The sequence below is a fragment of the Silurus aristotelis genome, assembly GCF_946808225.1.
Source record: "Silurus aristotelis genome assembly, chromosome: 8".
Lineage (NCBI taxonomy): Eukaryota > Metazoa > Chordata > Actinopteri > Siluriformes > Siluridae > Silurus > Silurus aristotelis.
The window spans coordinates 15,827,295-15,855,148 of NC_139581.1; the positions used below are offsets into that span (position 1 = coordinate 15,827,295).

At 37.5% G+C, this 27,854-nt stretch overlaps 3 protein-coding genes across 7 annotated transcripts in view; 2 read left to right on the forward strand and 1 right to left on the reverse strand.

Annotated features, from left to right (window-relative positions):
- The window catches only part of LOC310729961 (membrane-associated phosphatidylinositol transfer protein 3-like), a 58,847-nt gene extending 53,161 nt beyond the window's left edge, over positions 1-5,686 (forward strand). For both annotated transcript variants that reach the window (XM_083548666.1, XM_083548667.1), the window contains 4 exons: positions 2,700-2,883; positions 2,977-3,105; positions 3,240-3,619; positions 4,544-5,686. In XM_083548666.1, coding sequence (XP_083404792.1) covers positions 2,700-2,883; positions 2,977-3,105; positions 3,240-3,560 — 634 coding nt within the window. In that variant the 3' untranslated portion in view covers positions 3,561-3,619; positions 4,544-5,686. The remainder of the gene's footprint in view (positions 1-2,699; positions 2,884-2,976; positions 3,106-3,239; positions 3,620-4,543) is intronic.
- A 9,441-nt stretch (positions 5,687-15,127) lies between these two features.
- Positions 15,128-23,103, forward strand: slc47a4 (solute carrier family 47 member 4). Of its 2 annotated transcripts, none has more exons than XM_083548688.1 (18): positions 15,128-15,679; positions 16,150-16,371; positions 16,842-16,943; positions 17,062-17,130; positions 17,437-17,585; positions 18,489-18,531; positions 18,619-18,663; positions 18,768-18,865; positions 19,004-19,101; positions 19,259-19,372; positions 19,439-19,506; positions 20,350-20,458; positions 20,548-20,623; positions 20,771-20,840; positions 21,327-21,459; positions 21,576-21,670; positions 21,760-21,867; positions 21,962-23,103. In XM_083548688.1, exons 2-18 carry the CDS (start codon positions 16,231-16,233, stop codon positions 22,322-22,324), a joined length of 1,881 nt encoding a protein of 626 aa, XP_083404814.1. In that variant the 5' UTR covers positions 15,128-15,679; positions 16,150-16,230; the 3' UTR covers positions 22,325-23,103. The 2 variants fall into 2 exon arrangements, with proteins under 2 accessions (XP_083404814.1, XP_083404813.1); XM_083548687.1 differs by having other exon boundaries at positions 16,153-16,371.
- slc47a3 (solute carrier family 47 member 3) overlaps positions 22,352-27,854 on the reverse strand; it is an 11,283-nt gene continuing 5,780 nt past the window's right edge. For 2 of the 3 annotated variants that reach the window (XM_083548691.1, XM_083548692.1), the window contains exons 13-17: positions 23,772-23,841; positions 23,480-23,612; positions 23,304-23,398; positions 23,177-23,219; positions 22,352-23,069 (exon numbers count right to left, since the gene is read on the reverse strand). In XM_083548691.1, coding sequence (XP_083404817.1) covers positions 22,858-23,069; positions 23,177-23,219; positions 23,304-23,398; positions 23,480-23,612; positions 23,772-23,841 — 553 coding nt within the window. In that variant the 3' untranslated portion in view covers positions 22,352-22,857. Of the gene's footprint in view, positions 23,070-23,176; positions 23,220-23,303; positions 23,613-23,771; positions 23,842-27,854 lie in introns of all 3 variants that reach the window. The other variant, XM_083548690.1, reaches the window with a different exon arrangement.

Genomic DNA, 27,854 nt, shown 5'->3' on the forward strand with positions numbered 1-27,854 from the left:
TTATCCTTCGAGTATCTTTACTTATTGTTTGTTTATTGGCAAACTAGCAAATAGTTTATTTTTTGAATAACAAAAGTCTTAACTATATTTTTGCAGGGTTTTTTTTTACAATACAGTTAAAGGACATGCAGAGAAATAGCTGATAGTGTTGCAGTAGTATTCGATAGAGCTGCTGCTATTGAATATTTTAGTAATCACATATTCTAACGATTATTCCAGCGATTAATCAAGTTTGTATTTTTGAGTACCAGTGTAGATTTATTCATTGCTAGAGCCTCAAAGCACTTTTGTACGTCACTCTGGATAAGGGCGTCTGCTAAATGCCGCAAATGTAAATGTAAATCGGATAAGAAGAATTTAGTAATTAGTTTTTCTTTTCTTTTTTTTTTTTTTTTTTTTATAAAATTAAATTATAGTGCTGAAATGACCATAAAATAATATCAGTGAAAACTAAACTAATTTAATGCATTTAATATCCATATTACGAAATACAAATACAGTTGCATTCAAAAAGTCCCTTCGCAGTGGCCGTGAGGAAAAAGTTATGGGAAACTATTCGATTATTAATAATTATTCTCACTCATGTATTTATGTATTACCGTAATTTCCGGACTATAAAGCGCACCCTTATATAAGCCGCACCCACTGAATTTGACAAAGATTTTTATTTTTAACATAAATAAGCCGCACCTGTCTATAAGCCTGAAACCTGTCTACACTGAAACTAATGAACTTTACACAGGCTTTAACGAAAGACACTAAATGCAATATGTTGCGCTTCTATTAGGAGCATAGCGGTATTTTGGGAATAGCCTGCCACTGCATTCTTCCGCTATTACTGCATGTGTGGATTGTGACAAAAATGAAGATAAGCAAAGAAGAAAAAGTAAAAATGTTAAAGTTTAGTGATACATCGTGTACAGGAGTGATAGTAAAAAACAAGTTTTTCCTCCGCCTCTGCTTATCGCCTCTACCCCCCTCCACACACACACACATCGTCGTGCGCCACCGGTGGAAGTTTTTCTCCCGATGCCGTGCAGCTCAGAACACAGGCGAAGTGCGTTTTTTTTCGTTTCCGTTTCGGAAATTTCATTGGTCTAATGTTATGTCGCTCAGTTTTTTGGCTTGAAGTTTGTGAAAATAGGAAAAACCGAGGAAAAATCCATATATTAGCCGCTTTGTTGTTTAAGCCGTGGGGTTCAAAACGTGGGAAAAAAGTAGCAGCTTATAGTCCGAAAAATACGGTAAATCTCATAACAGTATCGTGATGTGTTTTTTTGTTTCCAGAAAAGCTGCTTGAAATTCTCCACACACTAAATCCGTGTATTTATTGCCAGCTTTAAAAACGTGCTCCACTGCCTGCTCTATGCAGCCACTGCAGAGGGACTTTTTGACCGCCCTTAATAAAGACAGACCTACATTAGAGAGAGGATTATATTTCCCAGGGTGACTAAGTAGATATTATAGAGAACATTTATGTTGATTATAAAACACACACACACACATATATATATATATATATATATATAAATTTTTTTTTAAGTAAATAATATTATATTATAATTATAATATTATAATATTATAATTATTATATTATAAATAATTATTAATTACTATTATAATTTTCAATACATTTTTTTTGAATTTTTTGACAATACTTTAGTGACATAATGTCAGGCTGCAGACGCGGAAGCCGATATAGTCCGATCATTGTCCTTTTATTTCAACAACCGTACAACACAAAAACACTCATAAGCCGTTGAAAACAACAAACAAAGACATCCGCTCGATACGCGTTGCCCGCTATGAGTTCGAATGTCCCAAGCATAATCCATAAAGCCTTCGGCAATGAGTAATCCAAGTCGGAAGTGGAATTCGCATATACAGCCGGCGGTCGAGCAGCCACGCGATTGTCCAGCTTGACAATATAACGACCGACAGCCTGTGACTCAAGAACGTGAGTTTATGTAGTCTGATCTTTCATGAGCCACAGCTGTCGGTAATCTTGGGAAGCAGCGTGACTGCTATCGAGGGGGGCGTGGCAGGGTGGATCTCTGACAGCTACAGACGGGGGTGTGGCAGGGTGAATCCCTGACAGCTACAGAGGGGGGCGTGGCAGGGTGAATCCCTGACACATAAAATGAACCCCTTAATTTTTCTTAATGTTAACAAGAATAAATATTATATTTAATCTATATTTGAGTTTAATCGTGATATTCAACGTAATAGAAGAGGGGTTAAATGATTGGTCTATTGGTGTGCAGCACCCCGATTAAATTCTGTCAAAATGATAAATGGCACAGTTTAATCTATTTTGGGAGCATTACTACAATAGTTAAATGATAAAGATAGGTGTATAATGATTGTAGTCTAAGTAGGATAGGAAGCAGTTCTGTGACAGTAATGATTACATGAACAGGTTGGTAGCAAACCTGTAAAAACTACTGAGATTTGTTATTTAATTGTTGTTGTGATAGGCATGCTCAATAATCATATGCAGAGCCTAATAATGAAGAACTAGATCTCCTCCAGGTTGAGCTTTTGGGTATTTTTAGCACCAGAAAACTTAGAGGGATTGTTGTAAGGTCCAAATACCAATTTTCTATTTTTTTTCCATTTTGTATCATTTCGTCTCTCATCTCCAAATACAACTTGGTGCAATTTTATGAGGAATTTTGGATGTTGTGTTTTGATTTAAGACACTGGCAGGACTTGGGTTATCTTATTATCTACATCACTGGGCGTCCAGACATGCAGAAACAGAGAGTGGTTTCATGGCTTTCCCAGCACAACTTTCCCCAAGGGATGATCTTTTTCTCAGAAGGTTTGGTGCATGACCCACTCCGCCAGAAAACCATCTTCCTTAGAAACTTGATTCAGGAGGTAAGATTATCTTTGTCTGCTTTTTGGGTTATCTTCACTATCAGTTGCAGCACAAATACAAGAAGGTAAAAGCCACTTTCTGCATGTTGTTAGTGTCACATTAAGATCAACTCGGCCTATGGCTCCATGAAGGACATCTCTGTCTACAGCATGCTGGGTCTCAGCCCCAACCAAATATATATAGTGGGCAGGCCATCCAAGAAATACCAAAACCAATGCCAGGTGATCAAGCTTTCCATTCATCTTTATGTGTATAGTCTTCCATTGCCATTCTTTCTTGGTGTTGCTCTGAATTGCTTACCCTTCTACTGTCTCTTTGCAACCTGACCTGATCCTGGTTTTACTATGCTGTGCAGTTCCTCAGTGAGGGCTATGCTGTGCACCTTTCTACGCTGCAGTTTGGTCACCGGGCCCGGGCCAAGAAAACCTCATCAATGCGCATGGTGCTGCGTAAGAGCTCTTTTGGCCTGGCATCAAAGCCGGACTTCTTGTCCAAGCGCACACACCTAAGACGCACCATGTCTGTGCAGCAGGCCGAACCGCCCATGACGTTGAATCCCAAACCGGAGCGTGCCCAGAGCCAGCCTGAGTCCAATAAAGAGACTGGTGGTAGTGAAGGAGGTGGCCATGTGATGTGGATGCGAGCAAGCATTCACCGGGGTAACACCACTCCCTGATCAAACAAAGAGAACAGAATGAGAAAAGAGAAAACCTGGTTTCTCAGTACATTGTCCAGGTAAGTCTCTTCTCTGTCAACAGTTATGTGTGACATAACGATTCCTCTTGCCAGTGACACTGTTTTTCCTCCATTGTATATCTCATCATTTTAGTGAAGTAATGGGTCTTTCCTATAAACACTAAAAAAAACATAGGAAAACTATTCCACTGTGTGAACCATGTATCCTACAGAACTTTAGAGTGTGTTTTTATCTGGTTCCAACAGGACATACTTCAGCATTGATTTAAATATTTTAACTGTTAAATAAATTTGATAGTCCAGATTTATATACTGTATACTGTTCATACTACTCAAGTTCTTATCAAGTACTTGACTCTTATGTAAATGTGTACAATCATTTTCTGGCTGTTTATTGAAGCTTTTCAGCTCAGTGGTCTGTTTTTAAAGGCCAAAATGTTATTTATAGGTCTACTTGTTTTTAAGATAGTGATGTTTGGTTTCAATTTATTCACTTTAACTGACTAGACAAATAGGCTAATTAACTTAAAGACGTCAATCATATTTGAATTGTTGATTTTGATTTCCATTGCAAATGTGAAGAAAAATAGAAAGCCAGGATATGCACTTTGAGAACCACTTTAGAGTATGCTTAGTCACTGACAGTATTTATGAATGTATTGTATTTCCCATTAATATAAAGAGATTTTTTTGTTTTATCTAGTAAATTTACCTTTTTCCCCCCAGCCTTACTGATATTCATAACAAAAACATAGGTAAAGCTATTATTATGTGCAGCTCTCTGCATTTCCTGCTGTCATTACTTTGCTGAAATATGAATTCACATGTCCATTTTAGCTAAAGACAGATTTCTCGATTTAAATTTTTTTGGTGCAAAATTATGTTTGCTCCATTAGATGTGTGGACTGAATGATTATGTCCCTTGTTAAATTGCAGTTCTGTTTATCTTGTGAATAACCCTAGGTATTCAGATGGGACTTCATTTGAGAATCACGAGAATCCATCCGAGTGTCCATTCTTCAGTGCTCCATTTCTCTTCTGTATTATCTTCACATCTAAACCTTTGGGTGAGGCACCACTAATGACATCTCTGCTTCAAACTACACCATAGACGGCTTGCAAAATCTGCCTCTTCCTCAACCATGCTGTTTTAAATCAAGGCAATAACTGAGGTTCCGCAGATTTGAAATTATCAATAAGTCATCATTCATTAATGATTAAGTATCAGAATCCAAGAACATCACTTTTTGAGTTTCGGCTCTTAAGGAGACAACAACCCAAATATTTTCTTTCCGACATACAGTCATCCGATATTGAGGTATTCTGTCAATTCACCACAACAAGAGCTTTTCAGCCAAAACATCAATATGTCTAAAGCCCAAGGAAATATGTACAGTTGAAGAAGAAATCTCATATCATGCTGCTTGAACTGGTCTTGATGCTGCAATAATCCTGTTGTGTAAATTATGCTGACTCAACACTGCTCTCTGGGCAGCTGTTCATGAGCTGGATGGGTCTAGGCTGCCCTATGCTAATACTATGCCAAAGTGCCAGTTTGACCCAAAACTGCTGTTTCATCGTGCAGCCACTCAGCCAGAACAGTGCATATGACAGCATTGAACCTTTGATAGGAGAAGTGCTGAACTTCTCCCTACCTCTCTGCGAGGTCATGGCTCATGTCCCATCTCTCATGCCTGCTATATCAGTAACTGGGGATTATCAAGCATCACTGGTTTCTGTTTTGGCCAAAATTTTCCTTTAATGGAAAATATGTAAATGCTCATATCTGTTTTATTTTTTACTCTAAGTGATATCTGTACAGAAAGCACGATTTCCAGAGATTTAAAATGGAGGGCAGCTTAAGTGTATTACATGTATTCTGTACATTGTGATTTGCTTGAATTTCTCACTTGGGTGATTATTGTAACTTGCACTAAATCAAATTGATTATGGTACTATTACGTATAATTGTTTATGGCTGAATACAGCAATGTTTACCATTCAAATAATGGTTTTGTTTTTGTATTGTAATAGTGGTTGTTGTTCAGAAGGTTGTAACTGTACTGCCCTAATATTACACAATAATAAAGTAATTGTCCTATTCAATAGTGATATTGTTTACATATAAATGACTCATGTATAGACTGTACACTACAGGCCAAAAGTTTGAAAGTAATGCTTCATTGGAAAAAAAAAACCTTTAGGTAGCATGCTTGACAATGTAACTCCCAAAAAAGGTTCTTTAAAACCATGCCTCAGCAGAACCATTTTTGATTTGCTTGACCAGAGATATTCATGTTTTATTCACATATTCCTTTTCTACCATGAATATGGACAGAGGAAAAATTCTAACAATGTACTACAACACTATGCTTTACAAAGTAACAATGTAGGTTCACACACAGAGTGTGTGTGAGAGGCAACACAGTACACATATTGTAAGTGATGTGTAGTACATGTACAATATTTATATATCAAATTATTATGTAAAACATGTTTTATATATATATATATATATATATATATATATATATATATATATATATATATATATATATATATATATATATATATATATATATACAGTGGGTATGGAAAGTATTCAGACCCCCTTAAATTTTTCACTCTTTGTTATATTGCAGCCATTTGATAAAATCATTTAAGTTCATTCTTCTTCCTCATGAATGTACACATAGCACCCCATATTGACAGAAAAACACAGAATTGTTGACATTGTTGCAGATTTATTAAAAAAGAAAAACTGAAATATCACATGGTCCTAAGTATTCAGACCCTTTGCTGTGACACTCATATGTTTAACTCAGGTGCTTTCCATTTCTTCTGATCATCCTTGAGATGGTTCTACACCTTAGTTTGAGTCCAGCTGTGTTTGATTATACTGATTGGACTTGATTAGGAAAGCCACACACCTGTCTATATAAGACCTTCCAGATCACAATGCATGTCAGAGCAAATGAGAATCAAGAGGTCAAAGGAACTGCCTGAAGAGCTCAGAGACAGAATTGTGGCAAGGCACAGATCTGGCCAAGGTTACAAAAAGATTTCTGCTGCACTTAAGGTTCCTAAGAGCACAGCGGCCTCCATAATCCTCAAATGGAAGACGTTTGGGATGACCAGAACCCTTCCTAGAGCTGGCCGTCCGGCCAAACTGAGCTATCGGGGGAGAAGAGCCTTGGTGAGAGAGGTAAAGAAGAACCCAAAGATCACTGTGGCTGAGCTCCAGAGATGCAGTCAGGAGATGGGAGAAAGTTGTAGAAAGTCAACCATCACTGCAGCCCTCCACCAGTCGGGGCTTTATGGCAGAGTGGCCCGACGGAAGCCTCTCCTCAGTGTAAGACACATGAAAGCCCGCATGGAGTTTGCTAAAAAACACCTGAAGGACTCCAAGATGGTGAGAAATAAGATTCTCTGGTCTGATGAGACCAAAATATAACTTTTTGGCCTTAATTCTTAGCGGTATGTGTGGAGAAAACCAGGCACTGCTCATCACCTGTCCAATACAGTCCCAACAGTGAAGCATGGTGGTGGCAGCATCATGCTGTGGGGGTGTTTTTCAGCTGCAGGGACAGGACGACTGGTTGCAATCGAGGAAAAGATTAATGCGGCCAAGTACAGGGATATCCTGGACAAAAACCTTCTCCAGAGTGCTCTGGACCTCAGACTGGGCCGAAGGTTTACCTTCCAACAAGACAATGACCCTAAGCACACAGCTAAAATAACGAAGGAGTGGCTTCACAACAACTCCGTGACTGTTCTTGAATGGCCCAGCCAGAGCAATGACTTAAACCCAATTGAGCATCTCTGGAGAGACCTAAAAATGGCTGTCCACCAAAGTTTACCATCCAACCTGACAGAACTGGAGAGGATCTGCAAGGAGGAATGGCAGAGGATCCCCAAATCCAGGTGTGAAAGACTTGTTGCATCTTTCCCAAAAAGACTCCTGGCTGTATTAGATCAAAAGGGGGCTTCTACTAAATACTGAGCAAAGGGTCTGAATACTTAGGACCATGTGATATTTCAGTTTTTCTTTTTTAATAAATCTGCAACAATGTCAACAATTCTGTGTTTTTCTGTCAGTATGGGGTGCTATGTGTACATTCATGAGGAAGAAGAATGAACCTAAATGATTTTAGCAAATGGCTGCAATATAACAAAGAGTGAAAAATTTAAGGGGGTCTGAATACTTTCCGTACCCACTGTATATATATATATATATATATATATATATATATATATATATATATATATATATATATATATATATATATATATATATATATATATACAGTGAGGAAAATAAATATTTGAACCCCCTGCTATTTTACAAGTTCTCCCACTTAGAAATCATAAAGGGTCTGAAATTGTCATCGTAGGTGCATGTCCACTGTGAGAGACATAATCTAAAAAAAAATAATCCAGAAATCACAATACATGATTTTTAAACTATTTATTTGTATGATACAGCTGCAAATAAGTATTTAAACACCTGTCTATCAGCCAGAATTCTGACCCTCAAAGACCTGTTAGTCTGCCTTTAAAATGTCCACCTTCACTACATTTATTATCCTCAATTAGATGCATCTGTTTGAGGTCGTTAGCTGCATAAAGACACCTGTCCACCCCATACAATCAGTAAGAATCAAACTACTAACATGGCCAAGACCAAAAAGCTGTCCAAAGACACTAGAGACAAAATTGTACACCTCCACAAGGCTGGAAAGGGCTACGGGGAAATTGCCAAGCAGCTTGGTGAAAAAAGGTCCACTGTTGGAGCAATCATTAGAAAATGGAAGAAGCTTAACATGACTGTCAATCTCTCTCGGACTGGGGCTCCATGCAAGATCTCACCTCGTGGGGTCTCAATGATCCTAAGGAAGGTGAGAAATCAGCCCAGAACTACACGGGAGGAGCTGGTCAATGACCTGAAAAGAGCTGGGACCACCGTTTCCAAGGTTACAGTTGGTAATACACTAAGACGTCATGGTTTGAAATCATGCATGGCACGGAAGGTTCCCCTGCTTAAACCAGCACTTATCCAGGCACGTCTTAAGTATGCCAATGACCATTTGGATGATCCAGAGGAGTCATGGGAGAAAGTCATGTGGTCAGATGTGACCAAAATAGAACTTTTGGGTCATAATTCCACTAAACGTGTTTGGAGGAAAAAGAATGATGAGTACCATCCCAAGAACACCACCCTACTGGGTGGTAGCATCGTGCTTTGGGGGTGTTTTTCTGCACATGGGACAGGGCGACTGCACTGTATTAAGGAGAGGATGACCGGGGCCATGTATTGCGAGATTTTGTGGGACAACCTCCTTCCATCAGTTAGAGCATTGAAGATGGGTTGAGGCTGGGTCTTCCAACATGACAATGACCCGAAGCACACAGCCAGGATAACCAAGGAGTGGCTCTGTAAGAAGCATATCAAGGTTCTGGCGTGGCCTAGCCAGTCTCCAGACCTAAACTCAATAGAGAATCTTTGGAGGGAGCTCAAACTCCGTGTTTCTCAGCGACAGGCCAGAAACCTGACTGATCTAGAGAAGATCTGTGTGGAAGAGTGGGCCAAAATCCCTCTGCAGTGTGTGCAAACCTGGTGAAAAACTACAGGAAACGTTTGACCTCTGTAATTGCAAACAAAGGCTACTGTACCAAATATTAACATTGACTTTCTCAGGTGTTCAAATAATTATTTGCAGCTGTATCATACAAATAAATAGTTAAAAAATCATACATTGTGATTTCTGTATTTTTGGTGGACATGCACCTACGATGACAATTTCAGACCCCTCCATGATTTCTAAGTGGGAGAACTTGCAAAATAGCAGGGTGTTTAAATACTTATTTTCCTCACTTATATATATATATATATATATATATATATATATATATATATATATATATATATATATATATATATATATATAATAAATGTTACATTACAAATGCATATATTTTATGCATTTATGACTTTTCAAAAAAACCTCATTAAAAATTGGAATTGGAAACATTGTGCATTATCAAATCCACAAACGATAATCCTGTAAATGTGTGTAAGTTTTAAGTGTATTTATTTAATAAACAAAAAAATATACTTACGCAGAATGCTAACATTTGTGGAGGAGTTTGTTTTAGCTTGGCAAGATCAATCAAGTGTCTTTGGGAAACTATAAAATACTTCCTTTATGCCAGTCTAAAACCTTTCTTTTTTGAGTGATATATAGTAGACTGTAATAAATAATGACCCTGAGGGCTTTCTGTCTGTAATTTATTAATGAATAAATCTTATAAATGTTTCAGAGTATCTTTTAATCGCTTAATCTGTATAATAAACACTTGGTATTTTTGGTGGCTGAACTAAAAGACAAAGACTTTTTAAACTCGAAACACTCACTGCTTGTTTTCATACTATTGGCCTATACAGTCTATATCATTTAAGATCAATATGACATATGAGATGTTAATTGTCTCTTGTGTTGTATTAGTGCTTTTTTATTTAATGAAAACTGTTTTGCAAGGAATTTTAAACTGCAATGTTTTTTAATTTGCTTAACCAAAGTAAGTGACACTTCTATAATGGACAATGTCATTTATATAGACCACCTAATATGAAGAAAGTGTGTGCATGTGGGTGTGGGTGCATACTAGTATACAAACATGCAATCAACACTTCTGTATTTATTTTAACTGTTTTGTGTAAATGAAAATCAGTTATGGTGTATCTTCTTTTCTGTCCTTTTCAAGAGGTCATATGGTTGATAAATACAATCTTAAACCGAACCTGCAGCTTGAGCCTGTGTGAAGAAGAAATTTGAAGTTGTTTATATGAGCTTGTGTGAGGTGTGAACATTGTCACTTTCTGAATTAGTATACTCAGTATATGAATGTATTTACAGCCTTATAGATGTGTGTATAATCTTTCGTAGATATAGACTCGTGTATATTCAGAGAATATATTTCTAATTTATTCAAGTTATTTATTTTAAGATACAGCTATATCGTTTATGACAGGACTAAGGTGGTGTAACACACAATTGTGGTAGTTGCGGCCAATAAAATTGCCTTTGGCTAAGTGTGTGACAAAACTTTTTACTGCAGTGAAACAATCACTACATTTAAACAGATAACAGATTTAATGTACATACTTATATCTGCACACTGAATATATTTCTTTATGAAAGTTGTATTATTTAAAACATTTAGGAAACAATTTCCCTCGATGCTAAAAACATATATTAAGGAAGATTCTACTTTGTAAGGGGGGACTAGTTTCATCCTATCACCTAAAAATCACATACCTTGGACACCCTGGTAATAAAAATATATTATTCTTATTTTATAATGACGTAACATTATTTGTAAGCATATAATTACATTTATTTGACTTTATAACACTAGGGTAGTTTACCATATGCAACGTAATATTAGCTAATACTCTAACCCAACCACCTCACTGTAACCTTGACAAACTTTAGAGCCTGTTCTTTTGGTCAGCTTTAGGACAGTGTTGTAAGCCTCAGTCTGTAAATTTGGGCTAATGCTTAGCTATGTAATTAGAACCATTTTAATACCTTAACAAATAAACAAATAAACCATGTTTAAATTATCCAGTATATTCTCTTTCATAGATATCTGCACTCAGTTGCTCCAGCACATTAGTGGAATTAAATAAAACATAAGTACTATAAAGATTAAAATACTCTCTCTGTCCTCCCCAGCAGAACACAGGATCTTACATAAGCATGTTACATAATCACTGTCCTTAACTGCAGGTTTGACCCAGCAGGCTCATGTGGATTAGTTTCCCACTGACTGCTCATACTGGGAAAGTCTTGCTCTTTTCTACTTCTAATTAAATGACTTTCAAAAATTGTTTGCTTTTTCTGATTATTTCTACAGTTAATTAGAGTGCAAAGAGTTATCTGACTTAAGTTGATGGCTTTATGGCCTTGGGATGTAAATTAGTTTATTTGCATATTGTATATTTAATATACACCAATGAGGCATAACATTATGGCCAGCTGCCTAATATTGTGTTGGTCCCCCTTTTGGGGACAAAAAAGTTCTTAACAGCAATAACTTCTTTAGCAGTTTGAGCTACAGGAGCTCGGCTGTTGAATTGGACCACACCACGGCCATCGCTCCCTACATACATCAATGAGCCTTGGCCGCCCATGACCCTGTCGCTGGATCACCACTGTTCCTTTCTTGGACCACTTTTGATAGATAGTGACCACTGCAGACTGGTAACATCCCACAAGAGCTGCAGTTTTGGAGATGCTCTGACCCAGTCGTCTAGCCATCACAATTTGGCATTTGTCAAACTCACTTAAATCCTTACGCTTGACCACTTTTCCCAATTCTAACACATCAGATTTGAGGACAAAATGTTCACTTGCTGCCTAATATATCCCACCCACTAACAGGTGCCATGATGAATAGATAATCAGTATTAGTCACTCACCACATTATAATGTTAATGTAATGTTATGCCTGGTCGGTGAATATGCCATGTGGATACCTGATCCTTATTTAGGCTTTAACTGACTGTTGCCACAAAGTTTAATCATACGATTGTATCGAAAATGTATATGCTATAACATAACTCTTCATTTGACCTAAGGGGTTGAGCTTAAACATTTCCACGTTAATGAAAGTTCTATGAACACATGGTTGCCATGGATAGAGAGAAACTGAACTCTGACATCTAAAGCCTGCTGAACACCTTTGGAATGGACTGGAGCATTAACTGCACCCAAAGCCTCTTCGTCCAACATTAGCGCCTGGCCGTTACGTTCTCCTAACGTTCTTGCTACTGAATGGTCAAATCGACACAACTAACTCTAAAATCTAATGGAAAGAGTTGGAGCATATAAAGCCAAGGTGGACAACATATGGAATTAAAATGTTTAAAGGGGTCTTTTTGCAAGGCAAATAATTTATATTTGGACAACTTGTGCTTCCAACATCTTTCATTTGATACAGTACTTTGTCACTTCTTAGTGTGTGTTTAATGTAGTATGAAGCATTTCTTTCTTGATGGCCATAGACTTTTCTAGGCTGCACAACAAGTTGGAGAGTAGTATACTTAGTTATTCTTAACATTGTCACACCTATTTATTAATAGTATCACATTTTGGCAGTATCTTTAAAAATGTTGATTAAAAAAAGTTATAAATGTTTAAAATCTACAAATCATTTTAAAAGTGTATAATATACTTTCATATACTGGTTTATATTTCTCTTGTGATATCTAAAATATCGTTAACAATATTGTAAACCATTATGTAATGTTTCTCACAGCATGTATAATGTAATGTTTTTAACAGTTTCTATAATACTTTAAAATCTCAGACACTTTCCTATCCTCACTAGAGTTTTCATTGATCTAATTGTTAAACCTTTAGGTATGCAAAAATAGTACTTTGGCATAGTGACCCGTGACTGCACAGCTGTGGCCAAAAGACTCTCCTGCAGTGAGTGTGGATTTGGTGAGGAAAAAACTATTTTTTTGTCCAAGTCAACTAATGTTGTCCTATCTGTATATGTCAAACAGGGGTGCGATGTCCTCAGGTGAAGAGGATGGCACAGCAGTTTAATTAGCTGAGGGGAAATTACAGTGTGACATCCTCAGACGAGGCTGGGATTTGCATTGGTGCCCTCTGCGTTGTTGGGTGGCATAACAACATTCTCTTCAGAGCAGGACAAGAAGGCTAAGCGTCATTCTCCTCTGAACTTGGAGGCATAGCGATATTGTCAGCAGTCCAGGAAGACAGACGTTCTCTGCAGAGCAGAGAGGAAGCACAATTTCCAAAATAGTGAAGAACAAGTGGGTCCTCGCCAAGAGTTAACTGAGGAGTTCATCAAGCCGGTTAAGCTGCTTCTAGCTCTTTTGGATTTGATGCCCCTGTTCCCACATACAAACACTTTTTTTTGCTGTGTCCATTGACTGTTTAAACTAAACGGATAAACAAACTAAGCATAAATTGAAAAAGTGTGAAGAAAACCATTACGACAGACAAAAAGTCATTATAACAAACAAGAATGTTGTTAACTCTGAATATATACCGAAGTGCTAATTATCATGCATGTAACTCAGGTGCACTAACAGACACATGACATGGCCTCCTGAGACAATAGCTGATGGCACAAACATTTATGACCATATTCCTGACATACTTTCATAATACACAAAAGAATTTGTTAGAAATCAAAAAAAGGTGTTTTTGTCTCATGAGAAAGATGATATTAGGCATATTTATTATTCGTGTTATTCTTGCAAAAAAAGAAAAAAATACCTAATTGTTCAGCAAACACCTGCTTGAGGTATCTACGTTTATTTTTCTTTTTTGTTATTCTTGATCATGTCTAACATCCTGAATATTTGTCACAAGAATAATATTTATTATAAAGAGAATAGCCTCTATAAAATGTATAAACTACTAAAAGCAATGTTACTGACTGTACAGTCTAATGGATAATGAGCACAAAGAGCTTGTTGTTAAGAGGCAGAATTATGATTATAATTTAAACAAAAATAAACACAAATAACCTAAAACAAATAATAAATTAATAAATAAAAATAGTTTCTTATGCATTCTTATACTTGTGTTTCAAATGATGGCAGTAGTGTGTAGGCTGATAAACCAGAGTTTAAGGTTCCTGAAAAGCCTAATGATCAACATCCTCCAGCTGCATACAATGCATTCCACTTTCCCATGCTTCGACTGCATATTTCACAGCCGTATTCAGGGTATGAAGCTTTCAGTTTAATGCATTCTTACACTGATTTAGTAAATAGAACATGCACATGTGGCTAGATTCTTATAAAAATGCATATGATTATAAATAAAAGCTGGTAAGGTGAGACATATTTTAGTCATTTTTATAGTCATTTTTATTTATTCATATGATATATGAACATAAGTAATAATGTCTATATAATAATAATAATAATAATTGAAATTACATGTTGAAACATGTAATTTCATGTAACAGCAACTTGTGCTCTAGCTTTATGTCTAAAAATCATGCAAAAGCAAAACAGATTTTAGTTCAGGAGCTATAGATATTGTTAAAAGTTTATACAAAAACTGTAGTAATTTATTGTTTGGAAAAGATACAGTTATGTGAAAAAGAAAGCACACCTTTGGCTTTAAATTTCAGTACATAATAATCATATGGTCCTTATCAGGTCTTAAAATTAGGTAAAGACACCATCAGATGAACAACAACACATGACATATTACACCACGTAACTATTTATTTTACAAAAATATAACCAAAATTAGAATGCTGGATTTATTTTTTTTGCAACAGTTGCCACTGGCTTGTTAATTGTAGATAAATGTACAATTATAAATAACAAACACATGCGCTAAATGTATACATTTTTTTATAGCTTTATATTCGCTTTATCTTTGTAAAGCTGCTTTGAAAAACTTTTGATTGTTAAAACACAAATACACAAATAAAATTGAATTGAATTGGGAAAGCCGCTATTTTTGAAAATAACATGGCAGCATGGCTTAAGTTTGCAAAGTTGCATCTAAACAAACCACAATAATTTCCAAATGACTGAAAGTTTGATAATAATGGAAGAAATAATAATGAGGAAAGAAGAAAGAATAATGGAGAAACACTACAGTGGTTTTACTTCTTAAGATGTCTTATTAAAATGTCTAAGATCTAAAAGATACATATAACCGTGTTTAACAGTTCATACAGACATTTCTTAAACACAAGAGCATTATGTTCAAGACTTTATGAAAATCAAGATTCATGGATAGAACTTTACTTTATTTAGGAAATCTTGCTGTATGTTTACATCAGTTGTTTGTCACCATCATACCTTTCATCTCTGCTCTCTTTGTTTCCCAAGCTCCTGCATCAGTTCCTGAGTTTCTTCCTTTTCTTTGAGGTTCATTACTGGTCTGTAGAACCCAGTTTAGTCATGTTAAACATAGAGACGATGTTCAGTATTGAACATTGCATTAAGAGGTGCTTTCCTTTATAAAAAGGCAATATTATCAGATTTCTTTGTGTGATACACATGCTGTGAGGAAAAGTTTTCATGCTGTGAGTACACTCTTAAAACATTCCATAAGGGGAAATATTAAATATATATTGTTTTGACTTTGCTGCATTAATACCATCTAACATTATTTCTGGACCATATAGCAGTTGTTAAATAAGATCAAGATGATGACAAAATTGCATTATTAATATTAGTATGATGATGATTATAATGATTATTATTAGTGTTGTTTGTTATACAAATCTATTTATATTAATGCATTATTTTAACAATATCAGATTCAATATTGCTGATTGGATATCATTTCAAAACATTTCTTTCTAAATGCATAGTTTTTAGTTTAGTTTTATGACAAAGCTCTATTAAATTTTACGCAAAATGCAAGTGAAGTTCTAGCCACTGGTACAAGCATGCATTGCTCATTACTGATTGAATCAAAGAATCAAAGCTCGTCACTGTCTGCATCTCAATTAATCAGTGAGCTTTTAAAGATTGTGAAATCTTGTCCTAGAAGTCAGAGGAATGCACAGCTGCAGCTGAGACACTGTTGCCTTTGGTGAGTTTGGGCTTAGTGAGGACATCTGAGTAGATCATGGACGGACCTAACCACAGAGCTGAAGCTCCTTCAATGGAGCCCAGTGCCAAGTTCTTCTGCTTTAGCTGTGTAAGGCGCTACCTCCCTCTGGCTTACCGAGAGGAGCTCTACCTCATCCTGAGGATGACTGGGCCCCTGGTGAGTGACTTCAATCTCAAACATTTGTAATAGAAAGTGTTATCATCCTAGCTTGTTCCCTCATGGATTCACAACAGATGATATCCGAAAAAAAAATAAAAAATAAATTTATGAATGATATTTTGATTATCACCAATTGTTTCCAACCTTTTTATCTGGTACATTAATTAACTGTGGATTGTTTAAATAAAGTAAATTCATGTTTAGAAAATATTCAGATTTATATTTTGAAACACTTGTAATAGTAACATGACTGGAAGCATAGATAAATCAGTAATTGCTAAATAATTCTGGTAATGTAAGTGACCAATATATCACAAATATAAAGGAATCATATAATAAAAGATCAAGTGGAATACTGTGCTATTATTACACATTGTTACATTATTGTTTAAACTCAGGACAGTTGTTTTTTTGCCCTCTTGGCTTTGCTGAGTCTTTCATCTCTGTTGGTTTGTTTGTTTCCCCAGCTTGTCTGCCGGTTCTTGAATTTCCTTCTTTTCTTTGTGGTCACAATGTTCTGTGGCCGCCTGGGGAACACTGTACTGGCAGGCTATGGCATGGCTTCTGCTGTGAGTCGCCCACTGTATCCAACATTAAATACATTTTCACAGAATTCATTATTAAAATACTCTTTCTTTCTATCATGTACATTAATGATATAAAAATGCATTTATTGTGTTTTTTCAGACAATAAATGTATCTTCTGCAGCAACTGGATTAGGGCTAACTTTGGCATGTGATACACTCGTTTCACAGGTTGGTAAATAACATTTTCTCTTTCATTGACTGTAATTAAGATATATGAATTTTTATTTATAATTAGTATTTGAATAATATTGTACATTAGAATGAGTAAAGGCTGCTCTGCATTAGACATTGAAAATTGTATTAATTTAAACCCACTTAATTTACTAATGTTAGAAATCTAGCAGATTCCCAATTAATTCCATGATGAAAGCAAAAACAAAACTTATTTTATGGTTGCTATTAAGGTAGTAAAGCTGTTCAGTCATTTTTCTTATAAATTATTAAGCTTCTGTTTCTTTGTGCTTTTGAACACAGACATTTGGCAGTAAGAACCTGTTACATGTAGGAGTAATCCTGCAAAGGAGCATTCTGATCTTGCTGCTCTTTTGTCTTCCCTGCTGGGGTGTGCTTATTAATACCCAGTCCTTTCTACTCCTGGTGGGACAAGACCCTGATGTAGCCAGGTCAGATGTAATTTATAATTGGATATAACAGGTTCAAATGAATAATTTTATACACCTCATATATGTAAATATATACTCAGTAAGCACATTATTATTTCTTCTTCTTTCGGCTGCTTTTATTAGGGGTTGTCACAACGGGACATCCGTCTCCATACTACTTTCAAACCAACTACCTGCATGTCTTTTGTCACCGCATCCATAAACCTCCTCCTTGGTTTTCTTCTTCCTCGTGGCTCCATCCTCAGCATTCTCCTACCGAAATACCCCATGTCTCTCCTCTGCACATGTCCAAACCATCTCAATCGGGCTTCTCTTACTTTGTCCCTAAAGCGTCCAACATGCTCTGTCCTTCTAATAAACTCATTTCTAATCCTGTCCATCCTCGTCACTTCCAATGAAAATCTCAACATCTTCAGCTCTGCAACCTCCAGCTCCACCTTTTTTTCCACATCTTTTACTTAATGCCACTGTCTCTAAACTATACAACATAGCAGTCTGTATACATATTTATATATACACAATTATTTAGCAGCTGTGCGATGCAAATATAGGCCAGCCGCCTGTAATAACGTTCACACCGAATATCAGAATAAAGAAATAAATGTGATCTCAGCAGTTTTGACCATAGCATGGTCATGGTATTTCTATAACTGCTAAAATTTGGAATTTCTATACATAACAGTCTGAGTTTACATGAATAGTGCAATAAAGAAAACACAACCAGTGACCAGCAATTCTGCAAAATAAATTAGGCAATTCTGCATAATATATGAGCCTATTATTCAGTATCTTTTATCAAGTACGATTTTAGTTTATGTTGATATGCTACATTTTGATGATAGTGACTGCTGAGGCATTAATAATTGTTTCCTAATAAGTTAAGGCTCTACTTTTGTTTTTTAGGGTAGCCCAGATTTATGTTGAGGCGTATCTTCCTGCTATTCCAGTAAGGCCAAATTTGCACAATATACATTATAAAAATGCATACATGTATAGGTCTATTCTCATGCTGGTGTTATGTTTCATGTTTCAGGCTGTATTTCTGTACCAGCTGCAGGTGTCTTACCTTCAAAACCAGGTTTGTTGAACAGAGTGAATTATTCTGTAAATGGACAAAATGTCTAAGATCTAAAAGTATCTGTGTCTGACATCTGAAGGAATTCCTTGAATATATCTGTTTAGGGTGTGATTATACCACAAATGTATGCATCGGTGGTGGCCAATGTTGTGAATGTGCTGTTCAACTACATCTTGCTGTTTTGGTGGGATCTTGGAGTACAGTGAGCACTTTTCATTCATTCCTTTATTCATTAATAATTTTTGTGCACTCCTAAAATGACAATAGGTTATTTAATTATTTAATATACATATTTATATATTAATTTATTATTTAGGTTTTTTTTGTGATTGTATTTCAGTGGATCTGCTGCAGCCAATTGTTTTGCCCAGGTGTTTTCCTGCTTCACTTTGTTTGCTTACATTCGCTTAAAGAAACTCCATGTTAAGACATGGGGAGGTAAGCATGGTCCTTTGCACAATACAGTTCATTTCACCAGTACCGTCTGTTCTGAGGCTAAGTATGAATCCTGAGTCTGTGTTCGGTTAGATAGTAATGAAACTCGACAGTGCAGTTATGCAGCTTATTATTATTCCTGCTTCTTCTGTAAATTCAGGCTGGTCCTCAGAATCACTGCAGGAGTGGGGCAACTACATGAAACTGGCTATTCCTAGTACATTAATGTTATGCTTTGAATGGTGGATCTATGAAATTGGAGGCTTCCTAGCAGGTAACCTTTTTTGAACATTTATTAATTGGATGTTAGGTTCGAAGAATAATTTACTCTTTCTCACAGGAATGCTGGGAGAGGTTGACTTGGCAGCTCAACACGTGGTTATAATGCTGGCTTATATAAACTACATGGTAATGAAACTTCTCTGAATAGATTCTCCATTATGTTTTGTAATACATTAATGACAATAGCTCAGGTATAATGCACTTCAGTATCATAAATAGTTATAGACAATACTTTGATACTACACTTATTTACTGTAAGGGTTATATGTTTACTTGAGTTTAACATAGTTATACTTCTAACTTGTTGTACTCTTACTCTTAATTATTTATTCCCCTAATGTAGTCATTATAAATTACAAATATCTAGTCGTTTCTTATAAAGCCAATGACTGTACACTAAACATATCTGTCAGTGGGTTAAGTTTAGCATCCAACTATTTGAATTTCTCATCTGAATATATATTGTGCAAATTCCTGTCGCTAACTATGTACAGTTGCAAATGGATGAATGCTAAATATGTTGAATATTGCCCCATTGTGTTAGTATGTTAAAAAGTTGAATGTTAGTTAATGGTTAAAACTATTTATTCATGTACTATTTTACTTATGATTAAATATCCGACTGCATAGTTTTAGTCATGCATATGATTAGCAAATCTACAAAGACTGATTTATGTTTTCAGGTAAAATTTCTTTTAGTTGTTTACTTTATTTCTCCAGTTGCTTTTAATTTAAATTTTTCTTTTTCTTTTTTTACTTCGACTTGTGCATTTTCTTTGAAGGGTGAATACTTTTCCATTTCTAAACATAACCCATGCATGTCTTTTGTCTTAAGCAAAAACTGTAAATTAGGATTAGGAACTAGTAAATACACTTCTTACAGCAAGCACATTTTGTGTGTGTGTGTGTGTGTGTGTATGTGTGTGTGTGCGCATGCACGTGTGTGTTGTGTGGGTGATATACCTGTAGATCCCAGCTGGTTTACAAGGTGCAGCTTGTGTGCGTGTGGGAAATGCATTAGGAGCTGGAGATACAGCTGGAGCCATTCTCACTAGCAAAGTGTCTCTTATTTGTGCAGGTTATTAATGGCATTATCTTTTTTTCATATATAAACTGTATTTATAGTCTCTATTTTAAAGCACATCATTTATTTGACTCCATGTTTAGCTGTATTGGCAATTATTCAGGGTCTGGTGCTTGGTGGCACAAAAACTGTCATTGGATTTTTGTTCACTTCAGATGAGTAAGTATTGGATAATTAGTTTTTTTCAATCATTTTTATCCTAATATTAATTTTTTTTTTTCTTTCTTAACATTAATCAAAGCATGAATGTTATTCATATAATATAAAACATACAAATTCCTTTTAACTCTTGGCCTTCATTTGCAGAAACATAGCAGAGTTAGTTTCTGAACTCATGAGCATCTACTGCCCCCTCCAATTCTTCAATGGACTGTTGGTGAGATTTTTTATTTTATGTTTGTGATAGCAGGGATTCTTAAAATGATCGTCAGATAGTATTTGAATTATGCATATATGTGTCATTACCTCCGTAGTGGTTATTTCTGAACATCTGAAATATTATTTCTAGGCTTTTGTGTGCTATTGAGAACCCATTTATATTATTTCAAATTTTTGTGAGCTATTGAGAACCCAATAATTATTACAGTATATTCATACATATTAATTACTACAATGAATAGTAATAATTTTACTAACTTTGATAATGCTGGGTTTTCATTGTAGTAACTAAATGGTAAAAAAAAATTGACCTCTGGGATCCCCTGCATCCAAATTTGAAAATCACTATTCTTTACAAGCTTCTTCATTTCTCATTATAGTGTTCAGTGTTATAATATTTTGGCATAGCATGATGACATTTTAGTGCTTCCTATTAGCCATGGATGTGTAATCACTAGATGTGAGATTATGACTGTTATTTCAGTGTGTTGGCATGGGCATAGTTCTGGGCACTGGGCAGCAAAAGATTGCGGCTATTGCTAATCTAATTGGATATTACTGTATTGGACTTCCACTAAGTATCACTCTGACCTTCCCTGCCAAGTTGCAAGTTGCTGGTTTGTACTTTTCAAACAACTGTATATAAATAAACCTATAATGTAATCATTATAATCATAATTAGATTTGGAGCCAAAAATATTATATGATGCTAATCTAATTTCTTTGTTAACAGGCTTTTGGTGGGGCCTTTTAATTGCAGTCTTCTTGTTATCAATCTTTTTCATTGTCATCATCTTCAAATTAAATTGGAAGAAGATAACAGAAGAGGTATTATGTCAAGTGTTTATCTCACATGAATTTGTATTTGTGGTCACAATAGAACAAATGTCATGATTTAATGCCTATGCTTCTTTAAGGCTATTGAGCGTGCTGGGAAAGGGAAGAGCAGAGGCCTATCACAGCCAGAGTTTAAATCCAATCACCGTCTCTCCGGTAGCTTTTTTATTGCGCTCAATCATTTAGAGGTGGGTTTCTTTTTACCCATTATTTTTTTAATTAGCCATTCTGGATTAATATTGCCAAAACACAACAAATAATATGTGAATTACTGCAAATCAGAATCAGAATGGTTATACAGCTGTAAACTCTGAAGAAGTGGACGAGGAAAGAAGCACTTCAGTGGCTCAGGAGAGATTGGCAGAGGTTCATGAAGGAGAAATAAGAAACGAAAATCCAATCTCTACCTCGCAGAACAAAATGACGCAGGAAGGAGGAATGAGCAAAAAAAATTATCTCCCCATGTCTCAGCTCATCATCAGAAGAGGACTGACTGCTCTGACTGCTCTCCTTATACTCAGTGGAGGGATGGTTGTACATTTTATCCTGCCTCTGCCTGAGGTGCCATCCATCACCAATAGCACTTTGGACTTAGAGAATTCCACTTTATCTTCTCCTTTTGCCACACAAATGTTGTCTTTTTGAAGCTAAAAGATCCTTGCTGGACAATAGTCAAAGTCAAAGTGTTTTCATTTAGTATTGACCTTATGCTGTATCATTTACAGTGTATTGACCTTAGTGGTATTCAAACTGCCATTGCTATGATAGAGAACATTATATAGACAATGAGAAAAAAATTAGAGAAATAAGAATGTTATTAATCTACATGAGGTAGAAATACAATGGCAGGAAAATTTTATTTTCTCTTTTTCTAATCAAAATAACATAGTTAAATATTGTTAGGTTGAGAGATAGGCTAATTATTATTTGTTTAAATTGCACAAATATAGTAAATGAATAATGGAATCCATAGACAGATAATTAAATATAGTCACTTACAAATAATTTATTAAAAATATTCATTTCTGTAACTCCTGAAACATATAACAAGAGATTGTAAACCTTCTGTATGTAGCATTGTACCTTCATGTAGACATTCATGCGGTTAGTCTACAACAGAATTAATGCCCATACAGTAACAGTGACTAATAACTCTCTAACATGGCTTTAACACATTGCTACCTCTTCACAATTATATTTAAAGTGATTCCTACGGCCAGAATAATGAACATTACCAACAGTGTCAGGCCTCTCCGAACCACCAAGACCCCTAAAGGTAGTGTTTTCCTGGTTGTGATATAGTTTGTGGGGAGATTCTCTGTCAGAATCTCAGTGTCAATGTGAGGGCCATCTTCCGTGGAGAGATCCACGTTAGCCTGTTGTACCGTATCTGTCAATAAAAATAACGTGCTAATGTCATGCAACTCTGCCTATTACTTATTACACTTTATTTAGGTTTACTAAACAGTAAGTACAAAATATCAAACAGATTCTTACCATTCTCTGGGCTGTCCAATTGGACCCCAGCTCTAATCTGTGCCTATGATCAGGAGCATGGTTTTACTATTACTGATGTAGAAGTTTTACAATGATGGGTGCAAGTAATTGTTTATGGTGCTCTTACCTCCTCGGTGGCCTTCACCCAGTTTAGCTTGGTTAAAAGAACTAGGAAGAAAACTGACTGCAGGAACACACAAATTAAAAGGCCAGTCCAGAGACCTATACGAGACAAAAGAAGTGTGACTGCATGCGAAAAACTTGTATATGAAAAGAGAGTGGAAGGTAAAGTTATTTTCCTACCAAATATGCCCATTTTAGCAGCAAACATCAGAGACAGTCCAATAGGAAAGCCTATGCCATAATATCCAACTAGGTTCCCAGCTGCCCCATACAACTGTTTTCCTAGGGCTTTGACCATAATCCCACCAGCTGCCTGAATAGTAAAAAAAAATACACATTTTAATACATTGTCAATGTACAGCTTTGACCAATTTGTCTATGCAAAATGTTCCATAAAAATAACTATCCTCTGTTATGTGCACTTCGGATCGTAAATGGAGTTTAAACATTAACTCGATGGATCATTACTCACTGCTGTTGCATCAAGGAGATGAAACGGTGCATAGAGCACCATTACTCTACTGACTCTCTCTCTAATCTCCCTGTGATGAGAGAAAAAGTTTGTCTCACAGCTTAATAATTTCTCATGCTACGCTATCATATAAGCACACAAACACCAATATGTCATTTATTGCTGTACATGGGCAAAGTTCGAATACAGTTTAGTTGAGTCATTTTAAGCAAACAATAAGGTGTAGCATTAAACATCAGAAGCTTACAGTGCAAATAAATGTGATCATATATGAAGGAATAATAGAGTAGTAATAGTACTAGTAATTCTAGTTCACCTCTAAAAATAGGGCTGTTAAAATTAACGTTATTAACGCGCTATTCACAACATCCTTTCTTTACTCAGATATAACAAAAAGAATTATAAACTCCAGCAAAAAAATAAATAATTTAATCACCAAACATTTGTTTTACTGATGCGCCAAGTCAATCACCAAAGTCCAGCACACATCCGAAAATTAAAACTGTCTGTTCCGTTTGGTGTCCTGATGATTTACGTAATTTAAAACAACATAACTACTTTAAAACGTTTACAAAAATATTTTGTCTTCAAGCTCTATGTTGAGTATGGTTTCATTCGGGCTAACCTGAAACCATGGCTGCCAGGAGAAGTGCACAAGCTTCTGAGGGCTGGGGAGGCAGCATTTAGAGCCGGTGACACTGCATGCCTAGCAACAGCAAGAGCCAACTTGTCCCATGGAATCAGGGAAGCAAAACAACAATACAGCATTAAAACATCTATATATTTCAACAAGAACAGAGACACACAGAGTCTCTGGCAAGGCATTTAATCTGTAGCAAACTACAAACCCCTGCCACAAACAATGACATATCGCTACGTAACAGCCTTAACTAATTCTTTGGCTGATTTGAGACCCAAAACAACACACAGACACAGAAGATCCTATCTTCCCCACACAAGCAGGCTGTATGTCTGACCCCAGTCGGCATGAAAAAACCCTCCCAGGATCAACCCACGCAAGGCATCTGGAGTAGACAACATACCAGGTTGGCTTCTAAAAGACTGTGCTGAAGAAATCTAAGTGACTAAGTGACATCCTTAACATCTTGTTGAGTCAAACAGCACAACCTGCATGCAGGACAGATGAGCCGGGAGTGGCTCTGATGTCGAGGTCGTAGAACCTGACAAAGGTCAGCGGGGTGAACCAGCCCGCAGCATTACAAATGTCCTGGAGTGAAACTCCAGCTCACCAGGCCATAGAGGCCACCATACCCCGGTTAGAATAAGCTTTGACTCCGAAAGGAGTGGGAAGACCAGAAGACTCATAACACAGACAAATGGCATCCACAATCCATCTACTGAGTGTCTGCTTAACAGCCGGGAAACCTTTCCTGTGAGGGCCATAGCAGACGAACAGCTTTTCCTACTTCCTCCACTGACTCGTCCTGTGCTCCCACTGGAAACAGTCGATTTAGCTTTTCCTGGTTAGGGGCTAGGAAAGTAGGAGGGCAGAATGCCTGCAAAACAACAGGTCACGAGGGAGCCGCAGGCACCTTAGGCACATACCCCGGTTTGGGATAAAGAAAAGCACTGGCTATGCCAGGGGCAAACTCCAGGAGAGACGGGCCACAGAATGAGCCTGTAGGTCCCCGACCCTTTTAAGGGAGGAGATTGCCAGGAGAAAAACGGTCTTAACCAACAAATACCTAAGGGCCACCTCGGCCAAGGGCTTGAAGGGGGGCTCAGATAGAGCTGCCAACACAACGGGCAAGTCCCACACAGGCACTCTGGGTCATGTCTAACTGGTGGTGCTCACACCACATGGTGAACAGATGCCATTTAGCGGCATACAACCTCCTCGTGGCGAGAGCTCTGAAATGGAGAATGGTCTCTACTGCCTCAGTAAAAAGACCAGCTGCTAGGAACTGCCCCCCTCAGGGGCCACAGCCACCGCTTCCATAACTCTGGGCAGGGGTGAACCAGGGTTCCCCCTGCATGTGAGAGGAGATCCCTCCTAGGAGGAATTTCCCAAAAAGGTCCCTCGAGGAGTGACAGCAGGTCACTAAACCATGGTCTGTCCAGCCACCGAGATGCCACCAAACGGAGATAAGCTCCTTCCTGGCAGATTCTCTCCAGAACTCCCGGGAATAGCACGATAGGGGGAATGGCGTCCAGCCCTAATGGGTATGGGTAAAAGAGAGAGAACCAGGGGGGACGGTGCAAAGTCTCCCGTGTCGCAAACAGATCCACCTGGGCTATGTAATATCTCTGCAATATTAGCTCCACCACCCCTGGGTGGAGCCTCCATTCCCCGGGCCTGGGCCCTTGCCTCGAAAGGGCGTCTGTGCTCCAATTCAACCGGCCCGGGATGTAAACCGCTCTTAATAAGAGACCCCCCTGGTGGTTGATTTATGAGACCACAGACATGTTGTCCGTACGGACCAACGCGTGGTGACCTCTCAGGTCTCGGTGGAAGTGTTCCAGTGCCAAGAACATGGCCATTATCTCCAGGCAGTTTATGTGCCATAAAAAATGTGACTTGTCCCACGAACCTTGGGCGAAGCGGCCACTCACCTGGGCAGGAGTCAATTGTGCCCACAACACGGTCGAGTTCCACACTATGCCCAAAAAGGTGGTTCTCTGTACTGGAGAAAGCACATTCTTCTTTGCATTTAGTCTCAACCCCAATTCCTTCATGTGGGCGAGAACTTCATCTTGATGCCGGACTGCCTGAAGCTCTGATTGAGCTAATGCCAACCAATCGTCGATATAGTTTAGAATGCGGATGCCCTGAAGCCGTAGCGGGGCTAGAGTCGCATTCATGCACTTGGTCAAGCTGCGGGGTGAGAGTGCTAGGCTGAACAGGAGGACCCGATATTGGTAAGCTTTGCCCCTGAAAGCAAATCTCAGGAACCTCCTGTGAGAAGGAAGGATGGCCATGTGGAAATAGACAAACCAGGCCTTGGAATTGGATCTAAGACACAATCTCCTTGAGAGTGAGCATCTTGAACCTTAGCCTCTTGAGTGAGCAGTTCAAAGAGTGCAGATCTAGGATCGGCCGCATTCCGCCATCCTTCTTTGGAACAACGATGTACTGGCTGTAGTAGCCTGACTCTCTGACTAAGGGAGGAACCACCTCGATGGCCCCTTTCCTTAGGAGGGTGCGCATTTCCTGTTCCAGGACCAGAGCCTGCTTGTGTCCCACCTTCAGCGTTTCTGAACAGGCCAGAAGTAGCTATCGGGGCATTCAGCAGAAAAACCCTGTCCCCTTCAGGAATTTCTGACAGGGTGAGCCACAGATGACTTTCTCTGGCTATTAAGGCTGACATGGAGCATCTGACGTGCCACACCGTTTCCTTGGTGGCTCTAAGAGTTAGGTTGGCAGTGCGACGTAACTCCATGATTTCGTCAGCCCCAGAGTTAAAGCCCTCTGTCCAACTCTCGCAGCGGATCGGCCTGGTATGCCTGCAACACACCCATAGTGTGGAGGCAGCCTGCGGCTTGACCTGCTGCTGCGTAAGCCCTGCCTACTAAGGCTGAAGTGACTTTCAACGGCTTAGTAGGCAACACTGGAGCCTTTAGTGTTGCCCCAGTGCAAAACCTGGGGAGAGATAGCCAGCTAGCTTCTCTTCAACCCCGGGCATCTCCCCATAGCCGCACTCCCTTAATTTTTTACATGTATACTGCTGTTACCTTCATACAAAATCTGTTTCTATATTGCACTGACTGCTGATGTTTTTATACAGAATTTTGTTATGGCATTGACATTGTAAACATGTGATGAGAGAGAAGAGAGACAGTATTTCGATTCCTCTGTATGTCTGCACATATAGTGACTAATAATAAACAAACAATTGCATAAAGCATCCATATTTGTCCATACTGATGTTGATTAGAGTATTCAAAACTTGAAAAGTATTAATTTAAGGTAAATTTAGAACAGATAAAAATGTGCAATTAAGTTGTGATTATTCGTGAGTTAACTCACGACAATCTTGCGATTATTCGTAATCAAAAATATTTTAATCGATTGACAGCCCTACTAAACATACATCTCAAATAAAAAATGTCAATAAAAATGAC